The sequence below is a fragment of the Penicilliopsis zonata genome, assembly GCF_001890105.1.
Source record: "Penicilliopsis zonata CBS 506.65 unplaced genomic scaffold ASPZOscaffold_7, whole genome shotgun sequence".
In the NCBI taxonomy this organism is placed as follows: domain Eukaryota; kingdom Fungi; phylum Ascomycota; class Eurotiomycetes; order Eurotiales; family Aspergillaceae; genus Penicilliopsis; species Penicilliopsis zonata.
This window is the reverse complement of record NW_019208917.1, coordinates 962,437-975,268: the sequence shown is the minus strand read 5'-3', so window position 1 is coordinate 975,268 and position 12,832 is coordinate 962,437. Positions and strand designations below refer to the sequence as shown.

The 12,832-nt window shown below is 53.6% G+C and overlaps 4 protein-coding genes across 4 annotated transcripts; 1 reads left to right on the top strand and 3 right to left on the bottom strand.

The window, feature by feature from the left end:
- Positions 1 to 1,107: 1,107 nt before the first annotated feature.
- On the bottom strand, positions 1,108 to 2,053 carry ASPZODRAFT_132840 (hypothetical protein). The gene has a single exon (XM_022723128.1). The coding sequence runs from the start codon at positions 1,805 to 1,807 to the stop codon at positions 1,502 to 1,504; it is 306 nt and encodes a 101-aa protein (XP_022581222.1). The 5' UTR covers positions 1,808 to 2,053; the 3' UTR covers positions 1,108 to 1,501.
- Positions 1,883 to 4,150, top strand: ASPZODRAFT_152146 (hypothetical protein; the record flags this gene model as incomplete). The annotated part of the gene is made up of 5 exons (XM_022725818.1): positions 1,883 to 2,053; positions 2,136 to 2,163; positions 2,246 to 2,937; positions 2,995 to 3,797; positions 3,901 to 4,150. 5 exons carry the CDS (start codon positions 1,883 to 1,885, stop codon positions 4,148 to 4,150), a joined length of 1,944 nt encoding a protein of 647 aa, XP_022581221.1.
- A 63-nt stretch (positions 4,151 to 4,213) lies between these two features.
- Positions 4,214 to 9,916, bottom strand: ASPZODRAFT_65980 (hypothetical protein; the record flags this gene model as incomplete). The annotated part of the gene is made up of 4 exons (XM_022729340.1): positions 4,214 to 7,788; positions 8,418 to 8,738; positions 8,804 to 9,365; positions 9,440 to 9,916. Coding segments are annotated over 4 exons (4,935 nt in total), but the record flags the coding sequence as incomplete, so codon positions are not given.
- An 876-nt stretch (positions 9,917 to 10,792) lies between these two features.
- On the bottom strand, positions 10,793 to 12,431 carry ASPZODRAFT_132834 (hypothetical protein). The gene is made up of 4 exons (XM_022723127.1): positions 12,222 to 12,431; positions 11,702 to 12,146; positions 11,479 to 11,631; positions 10,793 to 11,399 (listed from the first exon to the last, which is right to left on the bottom strand). Exons 1-4 carry the CDS (start codon positions 12,319 to 12,321, stop codon positions 11,150 to 11,152), a joined length of 948 nt encoding a protein of 315 aa, XP_022581219.1. The 5' UTR covers positions 12,322 to 12,431; the 3' UTR covers positions 10,793 to 11,149.
- Positions 12,432 to 12,832: the final 401 nt, after the last annotated feature.

Below are 12,832 nucleotides of genomic sequence, written 5' to 3'. Positions count from 1 at the left end.
ACAATATTGGATGAGAGTAGTTTGTTAATGAGATATAACTATGTAGTATAGGTAGTGGCTCAGATAAACTTCAAGCTTCCGGGTTTGCCGGGCATAATTAATGCTAAATTATCTTGGGAATACCTAGGTACTTAAAGTTAAAGCATAGTGTCTGGTATGGTAATAGAGGTATACCACACACTATAAACTGTCACTGTACTGCATATAGTACCTACTGCATACTGCTACTGCATACTATATACTCCATACCCTATAGTACTTAGACAGTCGATATACTCTGTACTCTGTCTACTCTTAGATTACTATCGTCAATAGATACAAATAGACACCTAATGAAGATCTATAAATTATGAATGCATACTTGGTAATAATCCTTCATTATTCTAGTATAAAGTGGGCCACGGCACACCATCTTGGATCCGTGGCCACATGGAGAACTATTGCACCTGGTCTCTGGAACCCAATCAATCCTTCCCCAGTTGCCTTGTTTTTGAATCCTTCATGGCAGTGCTTATATAGAGTAACTAGTTACCTGCCATTTTACTATGTCATAGTATATACTCCCTCATATACTAGTGGCAACCTTCACACCCAGAATGGCAGGTAGCCGCGAAGTGGAAATGGAATACTCCGCGCACTGCCACAGAATTTTACTACTCATGCACTTACTTGTATCTAATTAGTTAGTAGTATGGAGTATACTCAACTAAATGCTGACAAGCCTTGCTCATCTCTTGCCATCTCTTGCCATCTCCTGCCATCTCCTGCCATCTCCTGCCATCTCTTGCCGTCTCTTCTACCTCAGCTCGTGCCCAAAGGCGATCCTCGGCCATAACCAGACGCTAGGATCAAAGTAGCATCTCGAGCCGTTGACAGGACAAGGGACAAACAGCCGCAACTGACAGCATCTGGATCCCTCAATCTGACACCCGACCTCTCCATCTTCTCTCGTCTTCTCTTTCTCTTCTCTTTCTCTTCTTCGTGTCTGTACCCCGAAAACTTCCTGTGATCCGCCCAGTGGGGCGGTTTTCAGCCCTTCGGTAGATTCGGATGGTTGATGGACCTGGTCTAGTCTGGTCTGTTCCATTCTACTGTGGTAATGATAGTCACTGCCCGCCTTACCTTGACTCCATTCTGTCCTGCACAGATGCCATCCGTCTTCATCTCAGCCAGGTACGGATAATTATTCCGTACGCAGTGACATTGACAGTGGGCACTAGAACGGTGGATCTGGGACCACCTCCCATATGGCCCCCCCCCCCTCTTCCTCTTCCTCTCCTCTTCCTCTCCTCTCCCTCTCCCTCTCCCCACCAGCTTGCGATGACTGTCGGTCTCCTCCGCTCTTTTAGTTCTTCTTCTTCTTCTTCTTCTTCTTCTTCTTCTTCTTCTCGTTCTTTTCGTTCTTTTCGTTCTTTTTTCCCTTGTTAGTTAGATAGAGAGCTCTTTTTTTTCTCTCTATCTTTTCTATTACGCTCACCGATTTTAAGTTCTGGGATATCAACTAGATCAACCCAAAACTGATGGTTAATTGACAGTCTATGCCGCCACCTTCTGAGTCCGTCTGCCGTGTCAAGTCGTTGTCATCATCGTCGTTGTGCATGTTCGTTTGCCTCCGACGACCATGGCGCCGTCGAATCCCCCTCCTTCCAGAGCCTCCATGACGGGTGCCCGTCTGCCCGATCTGTCCTGCTCGGATCTCCAGTTCCATCTCCAGCAGCAACAATTTCAGATCCCACATCATTATCATCAGCAGCAGCAGCAGCAGCAGCAGCTTCAGCTTCAGAATCAGTTCCACCATCACCCGCATCAAATACCACTCCAGCACCCCTCCCACCAGTTGGCTGCCTTCTTCGCTCCTCCCCAATCCCCCCACGGCTTAACCATGTGGCATGGCAACAATCATCCCCCGGGGAGCCAGCATCCTGCTCAACCCATTTCCGTCTCGCCTTATCCCCTACATAACCACTCGTCCACACTGCCGCCTGCTCCCGATCAGAAGAAACATAAACGTACCCGCAGTGGATGCTTCACCTGCCGCTCCCGCCGTATCAAGGTACGCATTGTTCTTGTCTCCCACTCTCCTCGGTCTGGAGAATATCGCGTCACTGACGGTGACCTCCCACCCTCGGCGGTAGTGTGATGAAGCCCGCCCAGTTTGTGAGAGTAAGTTGCTCTCTCTCTCTCTCTCTCTCTCTCTCTCTCTCTCTCTCTCTCTCTCTCTCAGTTCCTCGTTAACAACAACCAGGATGTAGGAAAGGAAACCGGGATTGCGTCTACCCAGTACCGACATCCAAGTCCTCGACGTCCAAAACACGCAATAAGTCCCCTGAATCCAAACCCGCCTCGCAAGGTAGCGCTTCGCCCGGGGATACGGCTGGTGGCGGGCTCGAAACCATCGTCGATGAAGACGCTGCCGGATCTAGTCCCTCCACGCCGGCCACAGCGGCACCTATTACCACTCAATCCCAGATTTCCCATTCCCTAGACACCGGGAGTCACACCCAACAGGCAGCAAACCTCCCCTCACCCACCGATTTCTCTACTACCCACCTGAAACCGTTGCACTCGCTCGGTGATGGTGATGCTGGTGGTGGCGGCCCTTCTCAGTCCGGCACTCCACCACCTCCAGGGGACGAGCAGTTCTATCTTGATTTCCACCAGCGTGTGCTAACCCACCACCATTATTTCTTGAGACAGAGCGGCAGCCACTTTATGCGCCACACCATCATCGAACATGCTCTACAGTACGAGCCGCTGCTCTACGCTGTCGTTGCCTTTTCGGCCTACCATCATTCTTTACGCATCCCGGGGGGCACCTTACACCCTTTTCTCAAATACTACAACCTCGCACTGCAGCTCTTGCGCAGGTCTCTGGGCGCTGGGGAGGAACACACCAAGGCCACCTTGATCACGGTTCTGGTCCTGACCACCATTGAGGTATGTACGTCTTAAGGAGAACACCCAGAATGTTCTTGTTTGGTTGACTTCTATTAGGAATACGTTGGGGATTGGGTCAACCTGATCGACCACCACCAAGCGGCCCATGCGTTGATGAACGAACTGCTGTCGCCCGAATCAATCAAGACCAACGATCTCGACCGGCACATCTTCATCTGGTACGCCCGGTTCGACGTGGTGGCTGGTATCCTAGCCGGCGCCGAGACGGTGCTCGGCTGGGAGTGGTACATGGCCATCGAGCAAGGGGACGCAGAGCAGGCGGCGCTGTATCCGCACGACATCGGCAAACAGCTAGCACTGTGCAACTCACTGAACCGCCGGTTCGGATTGGAGCTAGCCTCGCTGTACGCCCGGCTGTCGAGCGGAGTGATCTCGCTCGAGGACTTTGCGATAGAAAACGCACAGCTGCAGCAGATCCTAGACCGGGAGAAGAGCATCCTGCAGCAGTACGAAGCCTCCGAACATGCCATCACCGACTTCCCTCACTCCCTCCCGCTGAATCCCGACGACATCGTCAACCCGTACGTGCCCCGCGGCCTGTACAAGGGCCCGCTCTGGGAGGCCAACTACATCTGGGTCGACATGTTGGCCACGACCCTCATGTTCCGCTACCAGTCCATCCAGGCGTTGGGCACCACCACGGAATCCCCCGAGGAACTGCAGGCGCTCGCCCTCGAGCAGTGCCGTTTCATCGAGTCCATCGAGCGCTGGCCAGACAAGGAGGAGGGCTCCATCATCGCCTTCCGCAATAGTTTGGGCATCCTGAGCATTTTTCTTCCGCGTGACTCGCGGCATATCATGTGGAGTCGTCGCAAATTCGCTCAGCTAGAATCTAATGGGTACGTACTTCCTCCTTTTACATCATCATCATCTTCTTCTTCTTCTCCCCCTCCTCCTTACCTTTAATGAGTCGTTTCACTCGTCTTTACTCACCATGAACAGATACATCACCGCGCAAAAGTACCGCACCGTCCTAGCAACAGTCTGGGACGTCCCTGACCTGCCGCACTGGTGGCTCCCCAACGACGAAGCCTACCCGCCACTCATCCGTGAGATCCGCACCATGACGCACGAGCGGGCCTCGATACCGCGCGACCACTTCCGCGAAGACGTGCGCGACATGAAGATGCTCTTCTGGAAGATCAATCTCGGAGAAAGCCCGGATGGGTCAAGCCCTAATAGTACAGAGTAATACCCATGTATACTATAAAGTTAAAATAAAAGTTAATATTCCATGCACTATGAACATGTACTATTATCTTTTTAAAGGAACCTCCGTTGCAGGAACAACAGTCTCCAACCCACCAATTAACTCGCCATCCCTCCCCTCGCCAAAGGGCAACAGCTCGACGTCAACATGGACACCAAGGAGACATTTCAGAATGACGCCCGCGCCCGCCTTGCTCATCACCTGGTTGGCCTCCTTGCACCGCTCGTCACAGACGCACTCAAGACACCCCCCCGCGGCGACACAGGCGCAGGACTCGATCCGCCCCAGGGCGCGGCGTAGGAGCAGATCGACAAACTCAAAGGCCTTGCTTGCTATCCCGGAACCGCAGGGCCCGCCCTTGGCGTCGTAGAAGGTCAATCGGGCGGGACGTTGGCGAGAGGGAGGTAGTAGATCGGGAACAACGCCATCTTGATTATAGTCTTTAGAAGAACTACCGTTCCCTTGCATTGCCTTGATCTCCTTTTTCGCGACTTTGCATTCCGTCCGCACATCGCCCGGCGACGAAAGCACAAACGTCGGAAGCAGAGAGAGGATGGCGTGTTCGGCGGCGTGGATCGCCGCCGCGACGTTCAGTCGGTGGCTCTGCAGGATGTCGAGCGCCTGCCGGGGCACGTCGACCCACATGCCCTTGGTGAAGAGGTCGATGGGCGGATTATCCACGGGCACGGCGTCGAGGATGCGGCCGCGCTTGTCGACCTTGAAGAAGCCATAGGTGACGGCGTGGATCTGGATGACGCCGAAAAACGCGCGACAAGAACCTCCTGGCAGATCTGACGCGGAGGTATCGGTGCATGTGATTGTCCGGATGGCTTCGGTTTCAATCGGGTCGATGTCCGTGTAGTCGCGTTGCATCGTGCTCCAGTCGACGTGCACGCGGACGACGCGCGCAAAGCGTCCCTCTGGATTGAGCTCCTGGACGAGGAAGGTCTGGCCCTGGTGCAGGAAGATCCCGCCCTCGTAGATGGTGAAAAACGCGCGCGAGGCCTCCACCTCTTCTAGGACGACGTTGCGCTCGTGCGTCGTGTCGATCACGGCAAAGTGCTCGTCCTCCGTGTCGCGGATCGAGACGCAGCGTGACGGCTGGGGCCGGAAGCGTGCATGGCAGTGGAAGAAGCCCAGCGCGTCAGGGACAAGTCTGCTCCGCGCCAGGGCGGCCAGCGCGTCGCCGCCAAAGTACACGCGGTCCTCGTCCGGCCGGATGGGCATCTCGTACGCCGCGCACTGGACATGACCCTCGAGGATCAGCTCGTTTGATAGGTCGACCAACAGCTCGCAGTTGGGCTTGGTGAACAGCTCGTCCGGGTTCTTCATGTAGTGCTGGTCCGTCGGGTAGCTGTCGCCCACCAGCACAGAGACCGAATCGTTGTTGCGCCGGCCCGCTCGCCCGCTCTGCTGCCGCAGGTTGGAGATTGAATAGGGAAACCCTAGTGTGACGACCGCATCCAGCGATCCAATGTCCACACCGAGTTCCAGCGCGTTCGTAGCCACGATGCCCATCAGCTTCCCGTCAAACATCTCCCGCTCGATCCGCCGTCGGTCTTGCGGGCTGTACCCGCCTCGGTATCCCATAACAAACTTGCCGACCTCGGGTCGGCCTAGGGCGTCGAATTCCGTCCGCACCGCTTGCAATAGAATCTCGCACATCTTCCGGATCCGACAGAATGCAATTACCCTTACCCCGCGCAGAATTAATTGGCAGACCAGCCGAGCGGTCTCTGCGACGCTGTCGCCGCGACCCGACGTGGGATCGCCGGGATCCTTGTAGGGTGTATTCCAGCAGATAAACTCCTTGCGGCCCGATGGGGACCCGTCAAAGTCTACTAGCCGCACGTCTTCGATGCCGAAAATGGCCTTCATGTGGGCTTCCGGGTTTGCAACCGTTGCCGAGCAGGAGATGAACCGCACATGCCGGTTGCCAATGGCGGCGCAGATCCGTCTCAGCCGTCGCATGATGAAGGCCACATGGGACCCGAAGAGACCGTTGTAGACGTGCAGCTCATCCACCACCACGAACCGCAGGTTCTTCAGAAATGTTCGCCAGGAACTCTCCTGCGGGAGGATGGTGATGTGCAGCATGTCCGGGTTGGTGAAGATGATCCGGGCCTCGTCACGGATAGCGTTCCGGGACTCCATGGGGGTGTCGCCATCAAACGTTTCCATCAAGGTGTCCTCCAGCCCGCTCAAGAACTGCAGCAGATTTTTCATACTGCGCCTTTGATCTTGCGCCAAAGCCTTGGTTGGAAAAATATACATCCCTCGGCTCTCTGGGTCCTTTTCCAGTTCGTGAAGCATGGGAATTTGATAGATGAGGGATTTGCCGGAGCTGGTCGATGTGGAGACAATGACATTGTGCCCTTCGTAAAGTTTATTGATCGCCTCGGCCTGGTGCGAGTACAGCTGCGTGATCCCCTTTGTGTTGAACAGTGCATTGACCAGATTCTGGGAGAGCTGGAAGGCCAGCTCGCCGTATACCGGCGGCTGAGCGTCAAACACCCGGTGTCCGTCCGGCACAATTTGCGCCGTGTACCACTCCATCTGCCTGATCTCGGCAATGATCTCCGCGATGCTCTTGCGCTCTTTGGGGATCTCCCGCGGTGGCTTTGCTATTACTGTTGTTTGATTGCCCGGGGTGTCGAGTCGCGGAGGTCTCGGTATGAAGCCATCCTTCTCCCGTTCCAGTTTCTCAACCGGGTCCAAACCCTCATCCTCACACTGAACCAGAAAGGCGTCGATGGCATCGGTAAACTTGGCGTTTCGTTTTTCAATCAGACCGAGCATCTGTTTCTGGCTGAAGACCGGCATCTTTAGATCTTCATCTCTCATCCTTCGTCGAGGATTGGTCGGCTCCCCCGTCTTAGGATGCTGTACCTGGCGTTTCAAATCCCCATCGAGAAACTCAAACAGCAGCACTGTAGTGATCTCCCCGCGGTTCTTGTCGCCTCCGCCTCCCCAATCCCGCGAGTCCTTCTCCGCCGCAATCATCACCTCCAAGCTCGCCTCATCCACATACTCGAACCTCACGGCTCGCGGGACCAGCACGCTCACTCGTGCGATATCCTCCACCGTCAGCTCCCGCCCCCGGAGCTGGGCCTGCACGGCGCCCTTGATATTCTCAAACGTAGTTGCGAAGTGCTTCCGCGTACAGCAGAATGTATACACAAGATTCAAGGCCTTGTAGGTTATCGCGAGTTGTTTGAGTGGCTCAGGCCAGGGACCAGAGGGCGTCCGCTTCGGTGTGGCGGTTCGCGACCTACTACGGCCGGATTTTCCAGTCCCCTCCTCTTTTTGCTTCTTCTTCTTCTTACTGCATTTTTGTCCAGGTCTGCATTCTTCATCATTTGCCTCACAAGAATCATGGCTCCCTTTTGTAGGAACTGCCTTTGTCGTCGTCGACGCGGCCGTAGCAGAGGAGGAACCCCCCGACGCGCCGCTCAGAGCATCAACTGGTACATCAGTCCCAGACTCTCTTTTTCGTTTCAATGATTCTGGTTCCAGATCCGCCGGTTCGGATATAGAGCCATCCATTTCAGCAAAATCAGCATGGCGCCGTGCTCGCTGGGGTAATAAAGAAGCAGTTCGTGATGGCGACGGCGTTGCCTCTCGCCTGCTCGAGACGCGTTGTCACGTGATGTTCCCAATATAATAATGCCACTATAAGTATAGTGGCAGAATAGAACTACAACTATAACAGATAGTATACTGTGCTACTAGGGGAGGAAATTAGAATTCAGAAAGAGATTAGATTGAAAAGGTACAGGTGGAGGTATTCACTCAAGATGTCTAGGAGATTATCCTAAACTGTATGTGAGAGGAAAGCAGCTCTGGCGATTCGAACATCTAGCCCAAAACGCTCACAGAGGTAGTAGTTATAGATAAAAGAGGGTGGCCAAAATCCAACAACAGTGGGTACTCAGGCTATCAACGCCTTTTTAAAACACCTGCAGGGATCCTTTATATTTCTTGCGCTTCAACTTGCGAACTTGTTCGGAGTAATAAGCTCATGAGAGATAGATGGACGGAATAGATAGCGGCGACGGGAGAGAGCTGACGAGAGTTTCGAATATCGAAAGGCTCATCTCGCGTGGTAGTCACACGGGTTGGAATATTTCAAAGGTTCTCTTGCAGCTCGCGGACAACGGTGTAGAGTTGCTTCGCGAGATCCTCGCTTCCGGTCTATAAATGGTCGTCAGTAGTGGATAAGACAATAAGAAACACCAATCAATACGACTTACTCGAAGCAATAAAGGAACAGATCTGCCGTCTTCCAGACTAGCCAAGTGGATCTGTCTGGACTTGGGCTCATCGCCCTTGGGATCGCCCACGAGCATGCCCTTGAAGATCGGCGTGTTCAGCATCACCCGCAAGACACCGTCAGCGCGCATGATCATGCGGGCGGCCGTCTTACTGCCGCCCTCCGCCTCGTGTAATTCCTTAACGTTGACCTTGAATGTGCCGAGTCCGCGTTCTTTCCATTCCTTCCCTGAGAAGGAAAAGAGTTTCGCCTTGCAGCTGAACCGAGTCCTCTCTTCTTCCTCGCCTGTTTGGACAGCTGTTCCGAGTCAGTCAGTATACTGATTTTCAACGCCGGGATATCATCTCTTCAAAAAGTCTTACCCTGCTGCTCAACAAATCTTTCATCCGGGGTTTCCTTTTCGAATCCCTTGGCACCGGCTTCGCCTTCCTCGTCATTATCTTCATTCTCGCTCTCCTCCTCTGCTGGTACCCCAAAGGACTTAGCCTGGGAAGTGCCCCCAAGGAGGCCGGGGCCACTGGGGGAGGCGAAGGTAGTTAGCCCACCACCTGTTTGCTTGGCTGCCGCCCCGAAACCACCGCCAAAACCTGCAAATCCCGACCCGAGCCCTGAAAACCCAGAAGAAGCACCACTTGTGGCAAAGGGAGAGGCCCCGCCAGCGGCTGCAAACCCCGTGATAGCTGGTTTGTCGGATGCTGTGCTGACCGACTTGAAAACGGAAGCTGTCGAGGTTCCAATAGACCCAAATGGAGATTTTTCCGAACCAGAAAAGGCAGCCAGGCTCGAAGAAGCAAAGGCAGAAGGGGATGTAACTCGATCGGCATCCGGTAAAGTCTCCTCCTTTTGCGAGGTCTCGGGTTTTGCGGATCCAAAAGAACCAAACGGAGAAACGGCGGAGGCGTTGGAAAAGGCACCGGAGATAGCCTAAGAAGCCGTGAGTAGCTAGCTTCCTCAAGTGGAGGGAGAATGCAGAGGCGAAGGGGATGCTAGACACACACCTTTGGTTGGGCAGAGATTCTTTCCTGCGAATTGTCCCGGTGTCGCTTCTTCTCCGGCTGCCCTTCAGCGGTGTCTTTCTGAATTCCTAGGTTACTCTTCGAGGTAACATTTTCCTGCGTCTTCGCGGAGATGTCTTTGTCCAGTTGGTCCCTGCTGCGCTTCTTCTTTGGACTCAGGATCTGACCCGCGCTATCATTGATATCCCTTGCCTTTTCCACGTCCGGGGGTGTAGTCACATCGTTATCATCATCGAGCTTAGAGTCGCGCGATCTCTTCCTTCTGTGACCAACGTAATCCGAGGTTTCAGAGTAGTCGTCTCGCATCTCGTTCTCCGAGTCGTCATGAGACCTCTTGCGGCCCCTGCTACTCGCTCTGCTCGCAGTCTCGACCGGATTCGACGTAATGGAGGTCTCCTTTAGTTTGTGCCGGACAGGGCGTTCGCCACCGTCATTATCCGATGCGGTCGAGTCTTCAGCTAAAATAACAATTGGGTCAGAACAATTGAGAAGGTAAAGAAACCAAAGTATTTCAACATCTCACCTTTTTCGGCATCAGTCTTTGACGTGATATCTAATCTCACGGTAAGCCAGAGTCTGCTACGTCTCGCCAGCACGACTCAACATACCTTCGACTCGCCCATTCGGTAGCGTATCCGAGGCCATTTTCCCGAAATTGTCTTGATTATCAAGCGTGAAGCTCTCACCGAGCGAAATAGAAAGAGGGGAGCAAGAAAGATCGACCTGGGAGAGATGGCGTTGCTTATCAAAACGGCACGACTAAGGCAGGCCAACAGGCTCGAAAACTGGAAAACCCCGAGGCGAGACAGTCCCTAACTATAAGATCAACTAGGTTAGCTAAGATCTTGTATAGTACCTTAACTAGTACCCATCTCAGACGAGACACCCCCCACCCCTCCTCCATCTAACCGAGGGCTGTCCAGCGAGAATATGCACGCAGCCGTCAGTCACGCCACGGCCGGCGTCTGAAGGGAAGATACCGTCTGACAATGACGATAGTGGGGGAAAGGTGAGGGAGGCGATGGAGGGAGGGAGGGGGGAGGAATACGACATACAAGAGAAAACCAACGGTATCCAGCTCGGCCAAGACGCAAGGCTCTCACGGATTTCGTCCAGGGTTGAAGGTTCGAGTCGAGGTGGATTGTGTCGTCCCAAGCTTCGGGAGGGACAGGGCCCAGAAGAAAGCGAGAGCTTCCTGCGAACGGTGGGTTACGAGAGAGTAACGAGCAAACCACCTCTTTCAGCAAGAGAAGAAGAAAAAAGACAAGGGGAAAAAAAAAAGAATAAAGCTCTGAGCGAAAGATACACCACGAGTTGGTGAGGCAGTCGACAGTTAATTCCCTAAGCGAAGAGGGAGCAAGGCTTCAAACGATGCAGGCGCCGGGCTGGGCTGGCTCTGCTGTGTTGTTCGTGCCGGACTTGCTACTGTCGCCCGGTCACCGCTCGCTCCACCCCGCCGCCAACAGCGAAAGCCCGCCCGGGGTTCGTTGGGCAGGCAAGGCTCTACGATTGAATTGGATTGAATTGGATTGCAGTGCGAAGGAAAGCGATAAATCGGATGATTGTAAAGGCTAGGAAATCTACAGAACTGGCAAGTTTTGGCATAGAAAGCTACTTGGTTGGGATCCAGGGCTCTGGCATGATTCCCGGAAAGAATGACACAAAACACCCGTCGCGCAAGCCCAGGTATATTCAACTGATGAAACAGAGGCACCCGATTGCCACATAGAAGACGAACAATGGGTACACCGCAATGCCCACCCGGTTCTTGAGCACGCCGGAGCCGCCGAGGATGCTGACGCCCGCGGCCAGCGACCATGCCACGAGCACGATATCAACGGGGATGCGAGCGATGACGGGGAGACCCAGCGCGCTGAGAAGGGCGGCGATGACGAGAGGGAAGATGGTGTAGCCGATGATGCAGACGGACTGGAAGAAAGAACTGGGAGTCAGTTAGTAATGCATCTGGTAGTCACATAACGCTCTCGCGCTGGGTAGATAAGATTTCCATGATTCCATACATATTCCCGCCCAGCAGCTTGATCTGCAAGGTGACCACCGCTTCTCCGATCCACACGAGGGAAAACACGCCCGAGAAGACCAGCGAGACTTGTTCTCCCTTTGCCCGCATCGAGAGGAACAAGCTCAGCAGGAGACAGAAAATGAGAGGGCCCCTAAAGATTAGCAATGGACACAGAGAGAAGAAGAAGAAGAAGAAGAAGAAGAAGAAGAAGAAGAAGATACCAGAGATCCCAGTCACGAAGCCCCTCGCTCATCCCCCCCTGTAAAACAACATCTGCGTCAGGCCAACGACCGACAAGACCACGCAGACCACGCCCAGCCCCCGTGGTGACCTCGCCGCGTTCCGCCGCACCCCCAATCCCTCCGCCGCCGCGCTGCAACATCCCACCCATCAGATACTTGGGCCACAGGACCTGGCGCAGCTTCTCCCACACAGCCAGCAGGTCGCGCGACACCGTCTCCCATACCGTCTCGTCGATGGTGTTCTGCGTCGCGCGCCGGTCCTCCCCGGGAATCGAAGAGGTAAGGTAATTCGCTGAGAAATCGCCGCGATCGTTGTTACTGCCGCTGCCGCTGCCGCTGCCGCTGCCTCGTAACGGTCCTTGGATGTTGCCTCGTAGTGGCGCCGTGTCGGATGGCTCGTGTAAGGGATCGTCCGCTTCGATGGCTGTCTTGTTAGTAGCCGTATATATATATATATATATTTGTCGTATATAATAAAGGATAGAGTAGATTCTCTCACCATCATCTGCATCAATCAGGTCGTCGTCCAGAATCGACTCGTCGTCCTCCCGGAGTGCGCCGTACGCAGAGCTCTGCGCTCCACTGGCCATCATCGCCATGCTGTCTGTTTTCTTGATGGATTCTCTTTTTTTCTCTTTTGAGATCTTGATTGCTAATGCTAGAGCATCGAAGTTCTGATCGAGAGTGGTGGTGGTGGTGGATGTTGCCTCCAGGCCAAGCATCCAGAGCTGTCCGGGAGAGGCTAGAGTGGCATAATGGCATTACTCCGTCCGTCTCATGTCCCGCCTACGCGTCACCATAATAAATACTACATAGTTACGACAAACTGGTAATTACTTATGTAGTAATACTCTAGTATTTATTGAGGTAAATTCCAATAAATGTAGAACAGTATTTTTATAATTCATAAGTAGAAAGGTACACGGTAGATAGTTGGTATCAATAAGTAGAGATGTCAAAACCACTAATGTACACCAGCCATAATCAAGACGAAATAGACGGAAAAGACGAAAAAATCTATAGATGATACACAGGCAAGATGGTCTCAGAAAGAACGCCAATATGCAATATACATACACGAGTGTAAAGGATGTACAAATCCAAGCTAGT